Genomic DNA, 20,757 nt, shown 5'->3' with positions numbered 1-20,757 from the left:
ATTAAGACAAGTTTAAGGAAGAGAAATGTTAGTATGTTTCATATCACAATTTGTCTTCTGATAAACTAGAAGACATTCTTACACAAGCCCTAATTTTCACTGTGACACACAAATTTATCCATAACCAAAGCAAGACACATCTAGCAGTTCTCTAAAATGTAACCAAATATAACTAGGGCTATAAAAATTTAAGTAAACAATGTATGTCATATTTACATTATTAAATAGAGCATAACCATAAACTGCTTCAACAAATTTGTCCATATCCATACCATCCTACTGCTTCACTCATTCTCCAAGCATGGCATCAAAGACATAAAATGTACAAAATAGCAACCTAGGCTGCGAAGAATACTATAGGCATTTTCTGCTTCAGTATAAAAACAGTAGTCTGTCTATTTATATATAAAATAAAGCATTTGTACATGAAAAAAAAGCATTTGTGATTAAGCTATATGAGTATCTATAACAGGAGAAATTATGGCAGGCCTACAGTAAGTAAAACATTAGAGAGTAGAGTACTTTGATATGGCATTCTTATATGTCCAGAGAAATCAATGAGGAAAATAATTAACCATACTTCAGTCTTTGGAATTGACATTTTAATATAAACATGTACACACAAAGAAAATACTACACATTTCAAAAGCTTAATGAAACATGTCTCAGTCTTCTTGCAAAGGCGTAGAATTCCGTGTAACTAATATACATTCTCATATGTGTTTTAGCATTGTGGGTAATTTAAAAGCACTAGATAATGAAAAATTAGTTACTGTTTCTACAGGCAATATTACTATTTTTAATACAGCAACTGATTAGGATGAATTTCCTGAGTAAAACTTACAATTCTCGTGGCAAATACAAAGATGACGGTCTTCTAGAAAACTTGGAAAGCACAAGATTCTGACTTTTTAAATGAATGTTTAAAACTGCCACCTCAACTCCCACAAAACAGAAACAAAGTTTTATCCAACTCATCAGTGTCACTGCTATAATATACCCCTTTCACCCTCAAATCTAGTCAGCGTACCAATAACGATTACAATAATACAAATGGCACTATTTAAAATGTTAAGTCTATTTCCAGTGGTCATCACAATTTTAATACAAAATACTTTATTCTACATGGAATTCCTACATTACAGACCTGGGATAGGTCATAGTCTGTAATGCTACTATATCCCACCAGAGCAGAGGCTGCAACACTTAATTGAAAAGACTTCTGTTTTCTGTTAAGTTCAGTTAAAAAAGTAGCTTCCTGACTCTGCTCCCCTGTATCTATACCTTGTGCATGGAAATTAGATACCTTTATAATGATGACAACAGTTGATATCAGAAGAAAATGAAAATATAGATAAGTTACTAATGTGAATATACAAAGAAGTAGCACTGTCTTTTGTCTGCTCTGTTCATTATAAAACAGCAGAGAAGCTTAAAACCAAACATTTCACATAACCGTGTAACTTCTACAGACTTCAGAGGCAACACTATTATTTCCTCTAAAATTACTTTTGTGGTTACATGCATAAAACAAAATGTTTTTTTATAAAATGGTTTATATTCATGTGCCTGAATTGTAAACATAATGTTAAGCAGATTTGGAGAGCTTCATCATTAACTGAATACAATATCCTTTAACCTTATGAAGAATGTCTGCAAACAAAAAATTAAATTTTGCACTGGCAAGAAAAAACAAATTTATGCTAACTTTAACATGCCTTATTCAAGTGAGCCTCTTAATATTATTCTGCATGATTCAATGTGTCCAGTCACCTGAAATAAATAACATAATTACTAACAAATTAGAACACAAAAATAAATGAAAACAGACTTTTTTCTTGCATCAAAAACAACTACAACAGTCAATGACAGACTATTTTATTTTGGATCATGCTCTGTAAGCCAGTTAGTATGGATAAAACTTTGTAGTGATGTAAATAGTTTTAATATTTTCATCTATCTCAGAGACTTTACATTAAGACACTCTTCAATTACGAGGGTCGCTCATTAAGTAATGCCCCACATTTTTTTTCTCAGCCAATAATGAAGATAGAAAAGTGTACTTTTACATGCTTGAGATTTGATGTTTCCCGCGTTCGTGTACGGAGTTTCAAATGATTCCAACCGATAGCGGAGCTGTTGTGAACTGTTAAAATGGCGTCTGTGAACGACTCTCGTTACAAGCAACGAGCTGTAATTGAATTCCTTGTTGCTGAAAAAGAAACGGTGGTGAACATTCATAAACGTTTGTGTGCTGTGTATGGAAGCTGTGCAGTCGATAGGAGCACCGTTGGTCGCTGGGCTAAGAGAGTTAAAGCTTCAGGAAGTGAAGAAACCGAGCTCCGTGATCTGCCGCGCTCTGGGCGTCCTGCCACAGCCACCACTCCAGACATGTTGAACCGCGCGGATGCCATTATTCGTGAGGATCGGCGCATCACAACTCGACAATTGGCCCAACAGCTTTCAGTCAGCAATGGAAGTGTGATTGCAATTATCCAGGCTCTCGCATATTCGAAGGTGTGCGCAAGATGGGTTCCACGAAGTCTCACAGCAGACCACAGGATTCAAAGGAAAACGATTTCTTCTGAATTGTTGGAGCGTTTTGATGCTGAGGGAGAGGTCTTTCTGTCCCGGATCATTACAGGTGACGAAACCTGGATACACCACTTTGAGCCAGAGACAAAAAGGCAGTCAATGGAGTGGCATCATCCTCAATCACCGAGAAAGAAGAAATTCAAGACAACTCCCTCCGCCGGAAAAGTCATGATGACTGTCTTTTGGGACAGTGATGGGGTCATTCTTGTGGATGTGATGCCAAGAGGTGCGACCATCAAATCAGACGCGTACATCAGGACCCTGAAAACCCTCAAGAAGCGTTTTCGACGAGTTCGGCCTCACAAGCATCCAGCAGAAATTTTGCTCCTGCACGACAATGCACGCCCTCACACAAGTCTGAGAACCCGGGAAGAAATCACCAAATTGGGTTGGACGGTGCTACCCCATCCACCCTACAGTCCAGATCTGGCACCCTCCGACTTCCATCTCTTTGGGCCACTTAAAGATGCTATCCGCGGAACAAGATTTGAAGATGACGAGAGCGTGATTCAAGCAGTGAGGACATGGCTACGTGCACAGGACAAGAGCTGGTACCGGCAAGGCATGCATGCACTTGTTCCACGCTGGCGTAAAACCGTACAAGTTGATGGGGACTATGTGGAAAAATAGTATGTGTAAAGGAAACATTGATTTATATTGTCACTAAATTTGAGCCATCTTGAATAAATATGTTCTGAGGAAAAAAATGTGGGGCATTACTTAATGAGCGACCCTCGTATATTGTTTAATTCAGCTATTTAATACATTATTTTGCCATATGTTACAGCTATATTTATCAGAACTGAATTATAAATTTAAATAATGTTGGTTCAAAAAGACTAAATGTGTATGTGGAATTACATATATGGTCTTTAAAACCTTCAGTTTTTAGGTTCAAAGTGTCACTCGTCTGTCATACAAAGTGCCATTTCATCTCTTATCCTAAATATGGTCTAAAATTTTGTCAAATCCTCATCATACATACATTACCTATCATTTTCAGCATGTATCTATATGTTTCCCATACTATATACAGCTATGACATCTTTCAGACTCCATTTCGATAGAGCTTCTCTCAAAGCAACCTCTAAAAATCATATTATATTGTGGGCAGAGGACAAAGGAAGCTTAATTCATGTACCTAAAAAATGCACCATTAACAGCTATCTGTGTTTTATACGAATACACTCCAGAATCTCAGAAATTGATTTTAGGAAAAAAATCTCTAATTACTGGTCATTATATTCTGTATTCTTAGTGCATAATAACCTTTGAAATAAAAATAATGATAAAATTTAACAGTAACTACACAATACCAATCTGTAATTTAGAGGATATCCCATAAAATGTCTGCTAACATTGGGTGGTTATTCATTGGTTTATTTTGAGAGAAAAACATAATTTAAACATGGATAAAATTATCAACTGCTATGCAGTTATCGAATAAATCTATTTCCATTATTCTTCTGTCCTTGGGGTCCTCATCCTAAATTGGTACTGGCCACACTTATCTTTAAATTAGCATTCACTATCTGCCACAGTTCTGAATCAACAATAAAATACTTCCAACTAAGTCTTCAAATCTACAAAAAGTCAGCCATTTCTAAATGACAGTTCGGCCATCCATTTCTGCCTATGAATCACACAGAACTTGAAAACTGACGAATTGATTGTGGAAGTCTGCATGCCTCACCACCGTTCGCCAGACATGACACGACTTCATATTTTCTTGTGGAAATACAAGAAAACTTGGTAAGTATATTCAGTGAACATGAATAACAGATTCATTTCTCCAATTAAATAATTTAATCTGCACATTTATTTGAGTTTCCTCCTCTTCCATCCATCATAACTAGTTATCAGTTATCAGTTTTGACCTATGTTGATAGAACATTCTTCACTTAAAATATGCTAATGAATAACTTCCCAAAGTTTTGGAGGCATTTCCTGGGACACCCATATATAGGATACAACCAAACAGAAGTTCTGCTCACAAGCTGTTTCAAATGTTTTCCCACCAGATACTTATAACTCTTTCCCACAACATTCCAATGTTTTACATTTCCTTGTTCAAGTCTAATCACCTTGACCATCAGTTGCTGTGTAAAGGTCATGTGGAGCAGTTGTGTGTTTGAGACTGTATATTTTATATGAAATTTAGTCTCAAAAGGTAACATGTTATTATCAAAAAGTATTTGCAAATGACAAAACTGCCTCTAACGTCCATGGACGATGATAAACATTTTATAATGTAAGTCAAAATGACAGATTACCACAAATCACAATTTACCCTGGATCAAAAATGTTTCAACAAATACTGTATAACTCACTGAAACAAAATAATTTGTTATGAACATTTAACACAATTACCGATTTTGGAGATGTTATAAAAGGAACTAATTTGTCCAATATGATTAGACTGCACTTCAAGATTCCTTATAGTGCACACACATATTCTATTGGCAGAAGATATATGAAGAATTATATTAATTATCAGTAAATTAATTTAAACTACAATTTGATTCATAAGTGTTAATCTGGTACAAAACTGAACCAGGAGTTCGGATACAACAGTCAACTCAATAAATGGGTGTTCAATTACAGGACACATGTTTAAGCAAGTACATTAAAACACAAATAATAAATATTAAAAAATTATTAGTGTCTCAACACAAAAGTTAACTGTAAAAAATATCAAGCATGATCTGAAAAATATGGAATATATAAATATATCAGCAAAACAATTCAATGTTCTATCACTCTACAGGCTGAAACACAACTTACTTGAATGTTAAAAGACTGAGTCTTATCAAGATCATTATTTCATCATTATTACATGCCACATGTAGGTAATCTGGCACAAACCCAAAATATTGATAATATTTTAGGGATGGGTGAAAATTCTGTTTCCAAGAATCAAAACAAACGTAATGGATAGTATTGGCATGATTCAAAGAATGGGAGTCAGCAATGTGTTTCAACTATGAAAATACAGTCTGACAATAATTTTTGCACTTTGTAGGACCCGACAAAGTCGTACCAAAAATATAAGTTTTTATTGTTTCACTGAATGGGATGCACAACAAAAAGATAAATACGCCTCTTACCATAATAAATACGAGCATCAATCTGAGTGGGAAATTAACACGATAAATTCAAGCATACACTGTCGTATTTATTTACAAGGGTCTGGGTTATACTGATAGAAATATATTATTCTCTGCTTTTTTGTTTTTGATGCCGATAGACAAACTATAACCCTTCAATTATTAAAAGAACTTGTACAAAATGGAACAAATATTTATAAAAATACAAATTATTATACACTTTACAAGCATAAAATGGAGGATAAAAGCAGTATGAAGATATAGACTGGATTCATCTGACTCAGGGTAAGGTTTAGTGTCAAGTTATTGTGAGCACGGTAATGAATCTTTGGCTTCCATTGAAATACAGAGAATTCTCACTGAGTGACTGACTACTAGCTTCTTAAGAAAGACCCTGCTCCCTGGAGCTATTTAGCTAGAAAGTAACACCAGCTCATGAAATAATGTACAAATTCAAAATTGTTTGCAATACTGGCCATGATTTGGCAAGAATGCAATAAAATACTTTACAGAACAATTGTTTGAAACAATTGCCAGGGTTTAACCAAAAGAAGGAAACAAGTCATGACAAAGAGCCAACAACACAAACTTTATCTCATAAAATGTGTGTGGAGCGAGAGAGAGAGAGAGAAATGAGAAAAATATGAACTCTTCTGTTTGCAAAGCAAGAATTTTTAGGACCTGAAACAGAAAACAGCTAAATCCAAAAGATGTCACTGCAATAGTGTCACATGACAATAACAATGAAACAATCATGCCTAATAATTCAGAACAGATATTGTTACAATAACAAAGCAAAATAAGGAAAAATAAAGGGAAAGAGAATGGTTAAACAAGTTTTTGCCCAAAAGCAATTGTGAATTACAAAAAAGGGAATCAGGTACAGTACAGATAAAAGAGGGAACTAGTTCAGTACTTAAGAAGTTGTGGGAATGTATGCTAGTGATGATGTAACCCAAGAGACCGGATCTTGCAATGACTGTGACATGGCAGGAGTAAGTGATTACAGAATGATGCCAGGAGACCAGAAGAATATTATTACAATTTAAAATAGAACAATTATATCCAGATAATCAAAGCAGTCATTTGTGAAGCAATACATTAATCCAAAAAAATCAATAGTTAAGCATGAAATAAATCCATAAGAATCTACTGTGCAATCAATAATTACCTTACAACTGTGGTCATATGCAGCAATAAAAATGGATCACACAAATAACTAAAAACTGACGTGAGGGCAGGCCAAGACAAAATGGAAAACAGCACAACTGACAATACACATCACATGCCAAACAAGAGGAAATAACGAATGACATCCAAGATAAAATAAGCACCAGCATCAGTGTCATTTGATGGTGAAAGGGAATTTCTTCTACTTCTTTCTCATCTCCCTTTTTGCCTTTATAGCATCAGGGTTGATTGCTCGGTCCACCTCCTCCATTCCTAGTCTCCATGAAAGCTGTCTGGCCGAACAATCTTTGTTTCTCTGAATCATATTAAAAACCAAGTGTGGGTGATTGGCCCAACGACTGGTTGCCAGTTTTGGACGGGCTGTGTGAAAGGGAATTTAAAGATAAAATCACGGCTAAGCCGACAAACAGCAGAAGGGCCACAAACTGTGGTCGAACAACAAACTTAGAAACTTTGTGTGGACTTTAAAAGCAATTCTCAAGAGACATGATGTGACATCAGAATGGCAGGAAATGATATCGAAGTAGCTCGACGAAATACAGAAGCAACTGCAATGACCTGCAAGCAGCAAAATGGGAGTTGGAACGATACATGCAGGTGGCTGGCAGATGCCACTTTCTGATCCCTGAAAGAGTCTCATTGTAAAGCACCTGAAGAAGGGTGCCTGCGACCGGAAAACAAATTCATAGTGGACACAGAGTGCGGATAACAAAGTTATTGTGACACAACAGGAGTGGTTACTGTCCGGCAAAAGGAGACCAAAAGAACAGTATTACAACGTAAAAGATAACATTTATATCCATATAATCAGGGCTGTCATTTGTGAAGCAACAGACATTAATCCACGAATAATCATATGTAACAGTGTGCAGTAAATCAATCTTGTGTTTTGAACAAAGAACGCATTGTGTAATCATTGATTACATTCCAATAATTTCCACTTCCTTCTAAACATTGCCAAGGTGTACGAACCACTCCAGTACAGTACAGTAGAGTGATTCAGGTAACTGGTAACTTCTAACTGTACAGACAAGTAGGCACGTTATAAAATCTCTATTAAGTTCAGTCTAGCACAGTCTAGAAAATAAAAACAACATCCAGATTTTGAAGGAACGAAACAGCAACCAAATGTAACATCAACTATTTGTCATTTTAACATCAAAAAAAGTATGGCTGGGTAGAAAAATAAGTAATAGATGTAAGTTTTTAGAACACAAAATAATATTTTAGTATTAGGCCTTAAAAATTTCAGAGCAATAAAAGTTGAAAACCAATGTGTTAATTTCATACTAACTAAAAAAAATGGTCTCCTAGTACAAGGTAACTGTCATTTAAAGGATCAGGCATGGCAATATATGATCTTATTTGATGAGGTTTTATTTTAACATTGGGTTGGGCTGGGAATGGTAAATTAGAATACTAAAAAAGTATGATTTTCTGCTACAAGTCAATGTATATGAAAGGTAGGGGCAAGTGTTATACTCACCAGCTCCATCTCCTGTTTCAGCTTCCAGTGCCCCACGCACGGGACGAGAGATGCTCTTACGTTTCGATGGAGAATGCTTCAATGCTGTGACAACAAACAAAACACATAGCCACCTCAACACTCCATCTTGTTGTGGCCTATAACAAGCAACACTGCCAATTCCCAAGACAGACATGCATTTTGGGCCAATCTACAAGAAGCATAAGTAAAGATAATGTGTGAACACCACACATTAAACATCCTTCAAGATCATAACAACTCACAACTTTGTAATTGTACCATGCATTCAGAGCACACGAGATCCCGAGCATGCCTGCCAACTAGTTATGTAATATTTCTGAGTTACATCGAAGAAACACAACAATCTACTTGTTCTATTCTGTGTCAGGTATCTATACTGAAAATTCCAGTTCTAAATATTAAAATAAAGTTAAATGTACTTTAAAAAGGCTTTATTTTTGCCAATTTTAATTTAGCAAATGTTCACTTCAACAAATAAATACTCAAAGTCTGCTGAAGTTCATTATAATGACACTTCAATGCATATAAAATACTTTTAGAGTTATACCCCCAGAGACTTCACTTGTTCAGCAGACGCAAACTGATCAACAGCATAATACAATAATATCATTCTATTAATTATAAAGTAAAATTAACTACAGGAGTTTCTATGTTTAATTTTATGATACTGAGCTGTGACAAAGATGCCACGTATCTACCGGTCTCTTCTCAAGTTGGCAACAGGAACCAGAAAGCATGCTAGAATTTGGATGTAACTGAAATAGTCTTGTGTAGTACCATGCAAAGAGGAGAGCAGGGTTTAACTATAAAACTAGAAAATAACAGAACTATCCAAATATATTTCCTTTGAATATTTTACCAATACCAGGATAGGTACTGTTCTGTCACTGGTACAACTTCATATTCATTTGCTACTCCTACATCAAGGTACCAGTAAAGTTTTGTGAAGGGCCTCTGATCTATTCGGATGAACAACTTTTGCTTCCTGCAATCAACCCATACAGCTCTTCAGACAAAAAATAAAACAGCATCATGCATAAGACATCCAGTCACAAGATAAATTTTATAAAAAGTTTAATTTTTGCACTGCAAAATCAAGGACCATGCAATCTGTGATAAATAGACTGGATGCAAATAAATACTCCACAAAGGATATCACACGATACATAGAAATTCAAGTGCATTTAATTATTTAACAGCTTTATTCCATGGTTCATGTATGCACTGAGGGCATAGTGAAATGTCATTTCTGAAGTACCATTTCCTGTAAAATTAGTAATTTAACACAAAATTACAGTTGACAGCTAATGTAAAAATAATAATTCAACATTTTCCAGGAACAAACAACATTATCACTCTCACACTACCAATATTTGTCATTCGTAACACATCTCAGTTTGTTACAATAAAGTTCAGGCTTAGTTCTGACATGAGGCCAGATAAACAGATATTTAGTTATGCATGACAGTACTCTTTCTTATGATAAAAAGCATATCTGATATTTCCATTTCCTCATGTATTCAAATAGTTTTAATATAATATTCAAATCAAAGTGACTTCAGTTTATCCATCTTTTTATGTCCCTACCAAACTATTCAGAAAGACAAGATAGTTACATCATGGCTGTTCATTACCTAATGTTTGACATTATTTAAGGAATATCACCATAAATAAAAATATTTAACTACAGCTTACTGTCTGAATTAAAAGAACAGACTAAAAGACAATTTTCTGCTGTTGGTAGTATCTGCACATATATTATGCATAACTAAAAATGTTATGAATAATTCTTGAGAAATGGTTTATATGAGTCAGCTAATGAATCTACAGTCTTCGGATTAGTAATGTCAGTGATGCAAATAAATGAGAATTGATTTAATTAAAGCCAAACAGCAAACAGAAATAAAGTATGCAAACATTTCTAATGGAAATCAAGTTACTACCAAGGGAATACTATTGTTATTTCAATATATCACATTTCTGAATACTCACAAAACTGCTTACATTGACTGGCCCATAAACCATGGATGAGGGGGTTGTAATCTAATTAAATTAAACTATGCATGATACTGTTTCATAAACCAAACTTGGACAAGCCAAATCATACTTTCATGATGATCACTTCCAATACTGCAAAATCACCACCAACATGCTTTAACAATTAGTGCAGTAAGAGTCACGAAGCATAAAGACAGTTGTGATTGTAACAGTAGCATATGTGCTCGTTTCAATAACAAGCATGTCTCTTTGTATCTAGTAATGCACATACATGTTTATTTAATATATTTGTTAGACTGTAATAACTAATCTAGCTATTCCAAAACTGACATAAGCTAACCAATAACTGACAATATATTTTTACCCACCCTATCTAAACCAAACAACAATAAAAAATGGCATATGTGCAAAACTACATTTTACATGTGTTTTTAAAGAAGTGAAAAGAGATGTTCATTTATGTTAGTGCAAAATATAAAAAGGTAAAAGTACACCGGTAAAACAATAAGAAGCAAATATAACAACCTTAAAAGATTTCTTATTATGTTAATGAAAGATTCAATTAATCATGCCAAGTCAAATCCATTCAAATAACCATTCAAAATGTTGCTAATATAGGTGAAAGTATCCCTACAAATATTGAAGGTTGTTTGCAATAGTTCTGATGATGACTATTCTGCACAGTCTACACTTTCATAAATTCATAATAAGTCCAAAATTAAAATATCAGTTTACACCAGAGAGATTAATGTCCTTATGCTGAGCAGCTGAACAGACAATATTAATACAAATTCTGCATCAAGTAGCTGCATGGAAAATTTGATGTTTTATTATTATATATTACTGGAACCAACTGGAATCCATATAAACTATTTTGTCCTAGGCAATATCATAAATTCCTGTCCCTGTCAGGAATTTTGTTTGGTTTGGTTAGGTTACATTATGTATTCTAGCTTTACCTAGGACAAATTAGTTTAGAAGGTTTTTGGGTATTTGTGGTAACATATATATATATACACACACACGCGCACACATACTATTGTCCTTGCACAAACACGTTTAAAAGAAATACACACATTATTAATATTACTGTCATCAGAAGCATACATAAACTTCCATATGCAATAATGGAATTGGTTATTGCATTCTCCTTCATTGTAACGCTGTAAATATTAAACATAGACTACAATGATACCCATATTGCTTTACACAGGAAGAATACCATAAGCATAGTTATGTACATTTACCCACTTAAAATATTTAAACACTAATGTTAGTTCTAAAAGCTCTGGTGTGCTATTATTATTGATCTAATACTGTTCTTCACACAACTAAACACAAAGGAAGCTTAGTGGCAGAGAACATTAGAATGTACTACTGAAAGCAATATATAAAGCAAAAAAAAAGCTGCAGCCATAACATGGTATGCAAACAATAAGTTACATTTCCAATAATGTGGTAAATATACAAATGTGAATGTGCACATAAGCTTGCTAATTTTGTGTAATTATAAAAACAGGTCCACCAATGATATATCTACAATGACTTAACTCAAGTTCAAGGGACAGAAGTTCAAAATTTCATTAAAATAATCATAGGATAATAACAAACTTTAAAAGAAAAGCAAAAAATCTGGGAAATGTGTTTATGTTTGCAGTGACTACAGTTGGATTAGAATGAGCATTTTAAAACGTTTACAAATTACAGTTTTGATAAAATGTCATTAAATATGTCAAATATTAAAAAGTAGTACTAAAGTAATATTTAGAATCAAGTATAATTAACTGTTTAAAGCTGAAAGTCATCCAAATATTAAGAATTCAATCCATACTGCAAAGCAACACAACACTTCACCACTATGAAGATCAACTGGTTAACACTGTTTAAGGAAATAATTCCTCTTTACAGTAAGAAGCATAGCAACTCCATAAATACGAACTGCAGCATTACCAATTGCCAAAGCAGATGGTACATATAGTTATCATTTGTCTTTAAAGGGTTAAAATCTTGTTTGTGGTCTTTTAATAATGGTGCTGTGAAATTGATACTGATTTTGTTTGTGCCAAAAGATAACACAACAAAAAACACAAATTAATGTCTGCATTATAATAGTCAACAAAAATAAATGCATCATTCACTACAGGTAATGTACCTCATAAAGTTAAGTCATTGTAAAAGAGGAACCACAACTGACATGCAGGAGATGTAAAGTCCGACAATCCATTACCGACCTATGTAGCTGGTGACCAGGGTGCGAAACTTGCGATGATTGCCTTTAATTTCTGGCAAATCCACTAGTAGAGGAGAGCAACGGAGCGGAGCAGAACGCAGTCAGACAGAGAGACAGACAGATAGTACAGTACAGAAAGAGAAAAGAGGAAACCACATTTACATTTCCTCTGAATTCCAGTGTGTAATCTTGTAAGTCACAGTTGCATATGAATGTTCATAAGATACATATCACCTAAAAATAAACTATGCATTCAAACAGTGCAGAAATTTAATTACCATTTGTTCCATTTAAATACCAGATTTCTAAATAAGATATCTAAAAAAAATTTGTAAAACATGATAGAGAATTTCTTCTTTCATTATGTATGGCCAATACTTATAACTTGGTGTCTCTAACCAAAAGCTGAAGTAATATCACTGGTCATTCATTTTACAGTAGATACAGAAATTGATTGATGAGTAATATGACTTTATGAACTGACCTGAGTACACAGACATGGTAAGTGTTACTAAAATGTTAGGTTAAAGTATCAGGAAATATACACAAGTGCATATACAAGAATTCAATAAAAGGTAATTTAATTATGGAGTCATGTCTTTCCTAACTTTTAATACAACTTATTTTGGTACGCCCACAGAACTATTTGGGCTAATTAAAAAGTGTCTCAACAAAACCTATAGTGAAATCCATATAGGTAAACATCTGTCTCTATGTGAGATTTGAGATTTTCATGGTGGTGAGGACAATGATGACATTCTGCGTTTTGGAGCCATGTGGACTTGTCAACAGATGCCAACATTTTAGCTAAACATGTTGTTTCCACCTTTGGGAATGAAGATGGAGGCAGTATGTATCTTTGTAACGCTGGCATCTACCAACAAGTCTACACTGTGCCAAAACCCAGACGTACATCATTTGTCTGATACATTTAATATTAACAATGGTCTGAAACAGAAAAATGATTCACTGTCATCATCTTTCAACTTTGCCTTAAAATACCCCATTAAAAAGACCTAAAAAAATTCAGGATGGACTGGAACTGAATGGAGCATAAAAAATTCTTATCTGTGGTAATTATGTTAATTTACTGGGGAGACACATAGGTATCACAAAGAGAAACACAGAAGTGCTAATATACACTGGTAAGGAGATTGGTTTAAAAATAGATAGATAAAATTAAAATGACTTAAACATGTGCCAGTACACAGGAACATTTCCAACTTAATGTTTTAGTAGGTGGACAGGAGTTTAAAGAAACAAGCATATTTCTGCCACAAAATCATGACTGTGGTTGGAAGATGAAATTCTTAATAGTGTTCAGCAATCCCCACACAGTAATATGTGAAGAAACACAGCTAATGTCAGTGGTTTCAGAAGTACCAGGTATTGAAATGTGAACTGCCAGAATTCACATATGGTCACAGGGAAACCCTCACTTAATAACAGAAGTGTATTTCTGGCACATTTTTCAATAAATGTCTGGTGTGATAATGTACATGATTCCATACTTGATCCTTTTCTGCTACCACCAAGGCAATATAGGTGCAGGTTATTTGAACTTTCTGGTTAATGACCTACCAATTATCTCAGAGGATGCAGCAATCATAACCAGGAGAGAAATGTGGTTAATGTACTATGAGGTGCCTATGATGGCCAGAGGAACAATGCTGAAGCTAACAACAAAAACAATGGTGATCATTTGTAATTAGTGTGGTTCTTGTCCTTAGGTTTTTGTAGCTGAAGTTCAATGTTAAACTTTGGCTATTGGGGATGAGACACACTGAATGCTGAAATTTATCCAATGTTTCAGAAAACATTCACCTTGAAGATGGCAACTACAATGTTTGCCAAAACAGTGGACACCTCACAAAATTTGACTCAGCTCATCCCTGAAAGCCAAAGTTTTACAACTTAATGTAGTTTGTGACTACTACATATTCAATAATGAGGTTATTTTTTACAATTATGCCAACTCATTCTTTACAATCAATTACAAGTTCTAAACATACTTCATATCTCAATAACTAAGCCCTTTAAGCTCTATATGCATTTCTGCTTTTCTGAGCACAAGATAGTTATATATAATTTAAAACGAAATTATAGGGAATCCTGTATACACCAATGGTAATAATTAGAAATTTAAAAACTTCTGGCCATTTGACTTATTACCTATAACAAAAATGCTTCAAACAACGAACTGAAATATGTCAATTCTGTAATGCCACATCAGTGCCATACTTTTCTGAAAATATGAACATTTCATACCTCATGTAAAACATATTACCCAGCAATATTATGATAAGCTTACAAGAATGCAGAATGGAATCCAGGGAGGAATACATTTACCATCATCTGTCAGTATGTTACCAGCAAACACAACATATAATACAAATTAATCTGTACAAAAACATCAAACTTTGAATCATCAATAAAGAACTTCATCAAAAATTGCTTGTACCATTATGGAATTCCAAAAGTAATAATACTGTTCAACCATATAATGAGAGCACAGTCATAGAAGCCTATGCATTTATAAGTCAACCTATAAATCTGTAATATTCTATAAATAACCCACAATGAAACAACCAAACAAAACAGTATAGAATGCTATAAGAAGAAACAACACAGAATTTAAAGAACTTTCCTATGGTTAAATATTTTTTGATTATTATGAAACTAGAGACAAACCTGAAAACTGAAAAAGTAGATCTGTTAAATACATGCACAATTTCTATTGGCTTTCCCATTTAAAATAAATGTAACTGGCATTTTAATAGAGCTGCTTTTTGGTTTCTTGTAAGAAATTTCTGTATCATGTGTACAAATGGTATGTTCTACCACTTGCTCCATTACTATCCCATATTTGGCCCCCAATAATAAACTATATTATTAACTGATTCAGACTGGTGACAAAGATTCTGAATTAATACTATTACTGCAAAAATTATACATTCTGAAACTATTCCAATGTAATAATACAAATCTTTACTTCAGAAAGAAAAATAAGTTTACTTTCTGAGGCATAAAATAGATTATCTCAGTAACAGTGAACTTAAAATCCAATTCAATAACCCATAATGTTCACATAACAACATTACATAGAAGCACATTTCATTGAACAGATCTGTAATGTAAACACAAACCTAAGCCAATTATAACTTTATAATTTGTATTACCTACCAATGGATTAAAATATTAAAGGCAAAACATGTTTAAAATTTATTACAATGGAAGAATGAACTTTATAGGGGAAGGCAATTAACAATGTTCTAAACACAGATGTTGATGTTTAACACATAACCTGAGCAACATAAATGTTAACACAGAAATATATGACATTGTGTACTTAAACACAAACCCAACAACACAAGTAATCTTCTTTATACACCATGATTTACACCAGTCATGTACTCTATGAACAAATTCTCATATTATATTATACCTTTTCACAATGTCAAAATGCCCCTTCAGTTTCTCAAGACAATGTTTACTTTTACAAGAGCTGGTACTTGCAAACTTGAGTTTCATATCCACAAATCTGATTGATTCCTACCATTTGTAGAAACTGGGGGTTTCACAACAGTGCGAGTTAAGACTGGTCTTCTGCGTTGCTGCACTATGCGGTCTTGTATCTGCATACCGTTTTGAAGGATACTATGGCAGGTGCACTCGCTAATTTTTAAATATTAGTGAATTACAGTCAATTCTGTTATGTTGTACTGTGTGTCAGTTAGGTGAAAGTGAGGATCCTAAGTAAGATGGCTGAATTTGTAAGGAAACTGTACCAACAGCAAAACAGATGCTTGCATTAACTGAAAACTTAACAAATGGAGAATTGGCAACAGAATTAGCAGAAGATTATGAGGTAGGGATTGAGTGACTGAGTCCATAAAACAAAATTACAGGGCTGACCTTCTCTGAACTTTTGCTGATGAAGATGACAACCTATTAAAAGTATAAGAAAAAATTATGGTATTGCATGCTATATATGGCATATCTCAGGCATGGTCTTCCGTGGATCCAGTAATGCTGGTTTGATCATGGAGGAAATTTCTCCACATCTAAAATATGATGATCTGCAGGGTTTTCCAAAAAGAAGAAACCAGAAAATCTAAAATTTTTGACATGGAGTGTGATATGAAAAGTTTTGAAAACACTAGTGAAGACAGCACTGAAGAATGGCTACAGTGATGTGTATGACGTGGGCTTCCAGCATATGACAGACAGACATTGTCAATGCTGCCATGAAACAAAAGGAAAAAGAGGGTAGGGAGGATGAGAGAGAAATTCATACAGATGTGAGGAGCCTGAACAGCTCATTAAAACAGGCAACCATTACAAACTATTTCTCAAAATAAATGTTGGTTGTGTAAAAAAAAAATAAAGTAATTCATGAAGTTCTGTGACTGCACCAAACCAAATACAGTGGAACCTCAATATACCGCACCTCATTATACCACGGACACGGATATACCACGGCTGTGATCATGTCCCCCAATACTATTACTTCACATATAACACAGGTACTGAAGCTGTCCCTCAAAACCCGCGTTATATCTACGTTCCACTGTATTTCTGATTATCCGTTTTAAATTATTCATGTCTTCTCCCCATCACAAGCCCAGATAACTGGGAGATTAAATTACTTATTAACAAAGGTGTAGGCTACTTGCTTATTAACCATTACTGATGATGCATCACAACTTACAAGCAATCCAGATGACTTTGTATCACATTAGCATACCACTAAACTGCTAATGCCAGTTATAAACCGGCCAGAAGCCCCACTGTGCAAGGGTTTAAATCCCCTATTCCCATATGACAATGGTCAACAACAATGAAATAAGGGCTCAAAATAAAACTCAACTTGCTTAATCTCACTTATATGTCTTAAATCTGATTCCAATTTCTACTCACACTTAATGATTCAATTCAACTTCAGAAATCTGGAAGAAATCCTGAGCCTTCAAAACTCTTTAACTTCTTATAAGTCAGCTATAATTATTGTTACCCAGAAAAATCGGGAAAAATACAAAAAGAACAGCCTCAAGTAAACATGATATGTTGCAATTTTTCCACTTCAGTCATCCAGCTCCATTGTGAGAAGTCATGCAGTTGTTTTATATTTACATAAATTTTCAATAACAACCACAGCTAAAAACAGTGCTTAAAAATACAAGCATAATATACTCACAGTTATGAGAAGATGAGAAAATGATAGAACAATGTAAAATCGGTGGAAGACTTGTGGTATCAGAATTACATTATTCACAGTACCCAAGGCAATGTAACAAGTATGTGAAATTAAATATAAAAAGTAACACCAATAAATAAGATCTGAGGTTCTCACAGCATTTATGACAGTAATGTTGTTCTTCTGGGTTCTGATGTTGTGTAATCAAGCAGACATATCAGCACTTCAGAGAAACACACCATCTCCATCTTCAGGGCTGTAGATTTACAGGCAGATACCAACATTTTGAAGAAAAATACTGTCTCTATCTTCAGTCCTGATGGAGAAAATATGTTTCTCCAAAACACTGGTACCTACATACAAGTCCACACAGCATCACAACCCAAAATAACTATACTATCAAGTTCATCAAATAGCGAGAAGAGGAAATAAAAATGATTTTCCAAACTGATGAACTTCAGTTAATTCAACAGAAGTGAGTACAATGGTTCTGCACAGTGGATATACACATACATAACAAATTTAGTATTCAATTAGGAGAGAGTATTGCACATTAAACGAATTATTCTAAGCATTTTCAGTTTACAGTGCAAATGAAGATCATTATTCCCCACTGCTACTTAATTTACTCTACACAGTATGCTACCAGGAAAGTTCATGAAGATCAGAAGAGGCCAGAACTGGATGATCTGCTTTCATAAAATCCTTGTATAAGATTATGATGATAGTAATTGAACAAATAAATGAGGAAATATTGAGGAAAAAAGTGAATTCAAGATTTGTTAACATTCAGTCAACCAACTAGTATGTCCTTCCTCGCCTGCTTGCCAGTACACATACAGTTGATGCTAAAGAGCTTCAAAACCTTTAGGGAGAGCCCTATCTTGAATCCAATAGCACTAAGAAGCCCTCAAACACAGTAGAGTCCAAAATACTGTCCTTCAGAAAATATGTATTTTTGCCAACATTTGTACAGCTATATGAAAAATCACTAGAAGCCACCATTTGCAACTTAGTGCACTGTAATCTTCAAAGCCACTTAAACCTCAGACATATTCTTGTAGCAATGGCTTTTCAGCCAGTCCTTCATTAATGGTAACCAGTAAAAATCAAACAATAGAGTATGGTAGGTGGAGAAGCACCATGTACAATGCTTGATGAGTTGTGACTACAGCAACAAATGTGCCAGGTCACTGTCACACAGGAACACTTGTCTTAATGAACCATATTTCAGAATGGTCCAGGCAAACTGTCTCTGGTAGACTAGAGAGTACCTCCTTGTACCTCTCCTCACTGAGCACAGTAGCCTCAGAATTAAATTATGGTGAATGATGCACTGACAGTCAAAAAAGACTTTTGATATCACCCTGGTTTTTTTAACAGTTCTGCTAAATCTCATGGCTTTTGATAACAATGGTGACATCCACATGAAAGACTGATTTACTACAGGGATTGTACAGAATATACCAGGTTCCTTCACCTGTGATGATCCATCAGAAAAAGTCTGAACTATTATCTGTTGTGCTAAATATCTCACCACTGATCCTCATGCAGTCAACACATTGTTCCAACTTCAGCATCCTTAGTTCAAGATGCTGGCAAATGCAATGCATATTCAGATCCTGACAGAGACAACTACAAACTTAAATTATTTCTCTGCAATTATATCCACTACAGGACAGCAATCAGAGTGCACAATCTCCTGCAGCTGCCTCACAGTATTTTGTTTTGGAATGCTGCAAGCCACCAACTTCATGATTTGACCTCCAGCAATTTGCAACCATCCTTGAATCTCTAATGCCACTCAAAAACTTTGCACCAAGATATCCTTTGTGGACCATATAAGGTCTGAAGCATATGCAGAATTTTCCATTAACAATTTCCCAAACTGCTGGCAAAAGATAATGTTAGCTCACTCCCCACAATAATCCATACCCCTCAATTTGTGTTGTGATCAATTATTTCTTAACCTGAGTAAAGAATATTTACAGCAAATATTCCAAACCAATTAAATAAGGAAAATATATTGGTTTCAGGGAGAATGACTAGTCAAGAATACAGGAAAGAGGAATGTTACGACTTACACTCCTTGCATTATATTAAAGGAGTGTTAAGGTGGTTATGATGGGACAAACATGTAGCTCAGATTGAAAAAAGTGATTAGACTGCCTCAGAATTAGATACATACATGGGCTTCAGTGTTTGGAGTATTTATCCTTCATACTCTCTTAGTTCACAGAATTAATGAGACTGCAGAGGAAATGGTCTTTCTCCAGTAGTCAAGGACAGTTAGACAAGGTATATACATTATAAATTCATGCTCAACATTACCTTCTGAAAAGTTTACGTGATGAAAAATTTATAAAAATAAAGCAATACTCCTTTGCAAAAGCTGTCCAAAGCAATCAGTACAGAATAAATTCCTTTTAATGATAATATTTGTATGAAAACTTACTGAACCAAATAAAATATGGTAATGAAAGTCTGTTAGAAGCTGATGCTTCCAATAACAGCTTTAAAAAGACTTCCAGTCCTCTACCTGACCAATCAGCAAACATGAACTTAATTCTGTTGCTTCCACTAATAGGATGGCAGTAAGAACAGCAAACAAACAAACAAGACTTACATTTTTATAGTGGTTTCAAACCACAGAGGGCATAGTATTTTCCACATTCCCAGGTTTAACAATCAACAGAAATGAGGGCTCTGGATTTATTAAACTAATGGATGAAATTCAATAATCAAAGCTTATTCTAAAACTAATCATCAGGTGGTAATATAGGTTCTCCAGGATACAAATATAAACTTTAAAGTACTTCTTGCAAATGTCCATGTTTACTAAAATCTGTATATTCATGTGTCAAAATTCTTACAGCACACTACTAACTGTAAGTACCCCAACCAATCACAAATTAAACAAACACAACACATA

At 34.5% G+C, this 20,757-nt stretch overlaps 1 protein-coding gene across 11 annotated transcripts in view; it reads right to left on the bottom strand.

Annotated features, from left to right (window-relative positions):
- The window catches only part of LOC110837965 (phosphatidylinositol 4-phosphate 5-kinase type-1 alpha), a 78,287-nt gene that overhangs the window by 42,441 nt on the left and 15,089 nt on the right, over positions 1-20,757 (bottom strand). For 7 of the 11 annotated variants that reach the window (XM_022080668.2, XM_022080669.2, XM_022080670.2 and 4 more), the window contains exons 12-13: positions 12,630-12,692; positions 8,380-8,463 (exon numbers count right to left, since the gene is read on the bottom strand). The exons of 2 other annotated variants lie outside the window; for them this stretch is intronic. In XM_022080668.2, coding sequence (XP_021936360.1) covers positions 8,380-8,463; positions 12,630-12,692 — 147 coding nt within the window. The remainder of the gene's footprint in view (positions 1-8,379; positions 8,464-12,629; positions 12,693-20,757) is intronic. 2 more of the 11 variants (XM_022080671.2, XM_022080676.2) reach the window with 1 other exon arrangement.

Source organism: Zootermopsis nevadensis, unplaced genomic scaffold (genome assembly GCF_977971745.1).
Source record: "Zootermopsis nevadensis isolate Lab colony 2312 unplaced genomic scaffold, Znev_1.0 Znev_ptg000019l, whole genome shotgun sequence".
In the NCBI taxonomy this organism is placed as follows: domain Eukaryota; kingdom Metazoa; phylum Arthropoda; class Insecta; order Blattodea; family Termopsidae; genus Zootermopsis; species Zootermopsis nevadensis.
The sequence above is the reverse complement of the archived record's forward strand: the minus strand, read 5'-3'. Positions and strand labels throughout refer to the sequence as shown.